The sequence below is a fragment of the Mustela nigripes genome, chromosome 12 (genome assembly GCF_022355385.1).
Source record: "Mustela nigripes isolate SB6536 chromosome 12, MUSNIG.SB6536, whole genome shotgun sequence".
Classification (NCBI taxonomy): Eukaryota; Metazoa; Chordata; class Mammalia; order Carnivora; family Mustelidae; genus Mustela; species Mustela nigripes.
The window spans coordinates 73,366,334-73,369,235 of record NC_081568.1 but is presented as its reverse complement, the minus strand read 5'-3'; the positions used below and the strand labels follow the sequence as shown (position 1 = coordinate 73,369,235).

General features: G+C 34.4%; 1 protein-coding gene across 1 annotated transcript in view; it reads left to right on the top strand.

The window, feature by feature from the left end:
• The window catches only part of LECT2 (leukocyte cell derived chemotaxin 2), an 8,742-nt gene extending 6,805 nt beyond the window's left edge, over positions 1-1,937 (top strand). Inside the window, exon 4 of the mRNA XM_059417618.1 lies at positions 1,479-1,937. Coding sequence (XP_059273601.1) covers positions 1,479-1,645 — 167 coding nt within the window. The 3' untranslated portion in view covers positions 1,646-1,937. The remainder of the gene's footprint in view (positions 1-1,478) is intronic.
• Positions 1,938-2,902: the final 965 nt, after the last annotated feature.

Here is a 2,902-nt window from a genome sequence, read left to right as displayed (position 1 = left end):
TGGACACTAGTCCTTTATCTGATATGTCGTTTGCAAATATCTTCTCCCATTCTGTCAGTTGTCTTTTGATTTTGTGAACTGTATGAAAGTTAATTTTAATAATATGTTTTATTTTACTACATATCTTTAAAATATTATCATTTCAAAATGCAACATAAAAATTACTAATATTTTACCTTCTTTGTATGGTCTTCAAAATCCAGATGCATCTTATACTTTAAGTACATCTAACTCAGATTAGCTACATTTCAGGTGCAGACTAACCACATGTGGTTAATGATTACCATGGTGGATAGCTACAATTCTAAGGCGTTTCTTGTGTTTTCTGTCCAATTGCCCTGTTTTCACGGATATGTGGTTAAAATCTTCTATTACTAGTGAGTTTCTATTTCTTCCAGTATCTCAGATAGTCTCTGCTTTCTATACATGGTTTCTGTGTTATCTGTCCATGGACAATTGTAACTGCTGTATCTTCATTGTATCTTTCAGTATAAATAATTGTATATATTTGCATATTGTAGCATAAATTCTCCTCCTTTGTCTTGTTTAATTGCAGTATAACTGCAATATAAATTGTCCTCCTTTGTCTTGTTTCTGTGATTTTTGGCTTGAGTTTTACTCTCTGATAACAGAATCATAACCCTTGCTTGCCTTATTATTTCCATCTGCTTGACAAATCTTGATATAGCCCTTAATTCTTTGCCTTTTTCTTTTTTTATTTAAAGATTTTATTTATTTATTTATTTGCAAGAGTAACAAAAAGACAGAGAGAGCACAAACAGCCGACTCCCTGCTCAGCAGGGAACCCGACATGGGGCTCTATCTCAGGATCCTGAGATCAAGACCTGAGATGAAATGAATGCTTAACCCACTGTAACTTAACACTGTATTGTGTTTTACTGGATACAACATAGAACTGGGTTTTGCTTTTCAAGCCAGTAAGAATTTTTTTTTAACAGAGGAGTTAACATTTATAGATTTACTTCATGTATGCATCCCAACATTGTCATATTACATCATAATTATGGTATTAAATTAACCTTACTTATTTGGTGGGTCTTTGTTTTTAATTTTTTTTCTTTTAGTACTTATTAAGATTTGCATTCTTGTGCCAATTATGTCCATTTTTCTTTTCTTTTTTTTTTAAGTCCAATCACTTTATTAAACTAGGTCTTGGAGTTGAAATTATTCTGGGTAAGAACAAAAAATATGATAAAAGTTTCAATTTTCTCAGCAGCCTAGTGCTTTCTGCTATTCCTCAGTGTCTTCATTAAATTTTCATTTTCATCTACTCTCTCTTGGACATCCAGTCTTCATCTCTGATATGATTTTGATGTCTTCTTCTGTTCCCTCACTGAGTTCAACCACGTCTCATTTCTTTTTGTCTTCTCTTTCATTCCTGTTCTTATTTTTTGAATTTCTGATTCAAGACTACTCAAACCCAGATATTGACTAAATTAACTTCTGATTTCTTTTAGGTTTCTGTATTAAAATGTTCTACATTAAGCCAATTAAATATAAAGGCTCTATCAAGAAGGGAGAAAAACTAGGAACTCTACTGCCCTTGCAGAAAGTCTATCCTGGCATACAATCGCACATACATATTGAAAACTGTGACTTGAGTAATCCTACCATGTACCTGTAAGTGGAAGACACATGACCATATCTTCTAAATAGAAAACCAACTTCTTAAAAACCTGGATGCATATCATACTCTTCAAGAAATTTGTGTCCAAATAAAAACACGGTGAATGTAAGAAAGAAAATAGCATTTTTATTTCAACTCATTACCACTTGAATGTTTGTCAACTAATTTCTGAGAGTCCTCTGATTTTTCTGTCACCTATGGGATCTGAGGGGTTTTACTTGTTTGTTTTTTAAAGTTTCTCAGTCCTAAATACACAGGATAAATAAACATACAAATTCTGGCCTCTCCAGACCATGTTTTTGACACTTCTAAAACTAGCTACCTTTCTGTCTAAGAACAGGAAAAAACCTGAAGCTGTTCTCCTGGTACAAGAATAGAGTGTTGCACAGTGCTGGACACACATACATACTTCATAAATATTAAGTGAATAAACTGGAGTTAAACTCTGAGTAAAGGTAGGGAAGAGCTCCAGCAATATCCTCAGGTTTGTCAAACCGGTCAAAGAGTGAACTGTTTGCGTGGAGAAGACAGAATTCGCTGGTTTTCCCATCCGCACTTGCCCAACCAACATGAGCAAAACATTTTCGAAACATAAATATAAGAAAATACATCAGTATTCTTGATTTCAGTAAGATGGCATTACAGGAGTTTATCATCCTGGAAATTTTCCATGAATTTTTGCTTAAATCCTTTTGGAATGTAGAAAACTCCAGCAGAAAGATTCCATTCTTACTACAGATGTGCTAGAGGAAAATGTAATTAACTGAGCTTTATTATTGGAGAATTAGCTGCATTTGTATGCTAAAATATATGTATGAGAACGTTCATATCACTTTTGTCATGGCAAACCCTGTAACAACTCAAACGCTTACTACAGTTGATATGAACAAGTAAGCTATGAGTTATTTACAGAATGGAATAGTATACAGTGGTCACAGTAAATGAGCCTCAGCTAAACATAACAAATGGATGAATCATAGCAATATAATTTTGAGTTTAAAAAAAAGTCCTGAAGATTATATATAGTAGGATACTCTTTTTATTTTTATTTTTTTAAAGATTTTATTTATTTATTTGACAGAGAGAAATCACAAGTAGGCAGAGAGGCAGGCAGAGAGAGAGAGAGAGGAGGAAGCAGGCTCCCTGCAGAGCAGAGAGCCCGATGCAGGACTCGATCCCAGGACCCTGAGATCATGACCTGAGCCAAAGGCAGCGGCTTAACCACTGAGCCACCCAGGCACCCGGATACTCTTT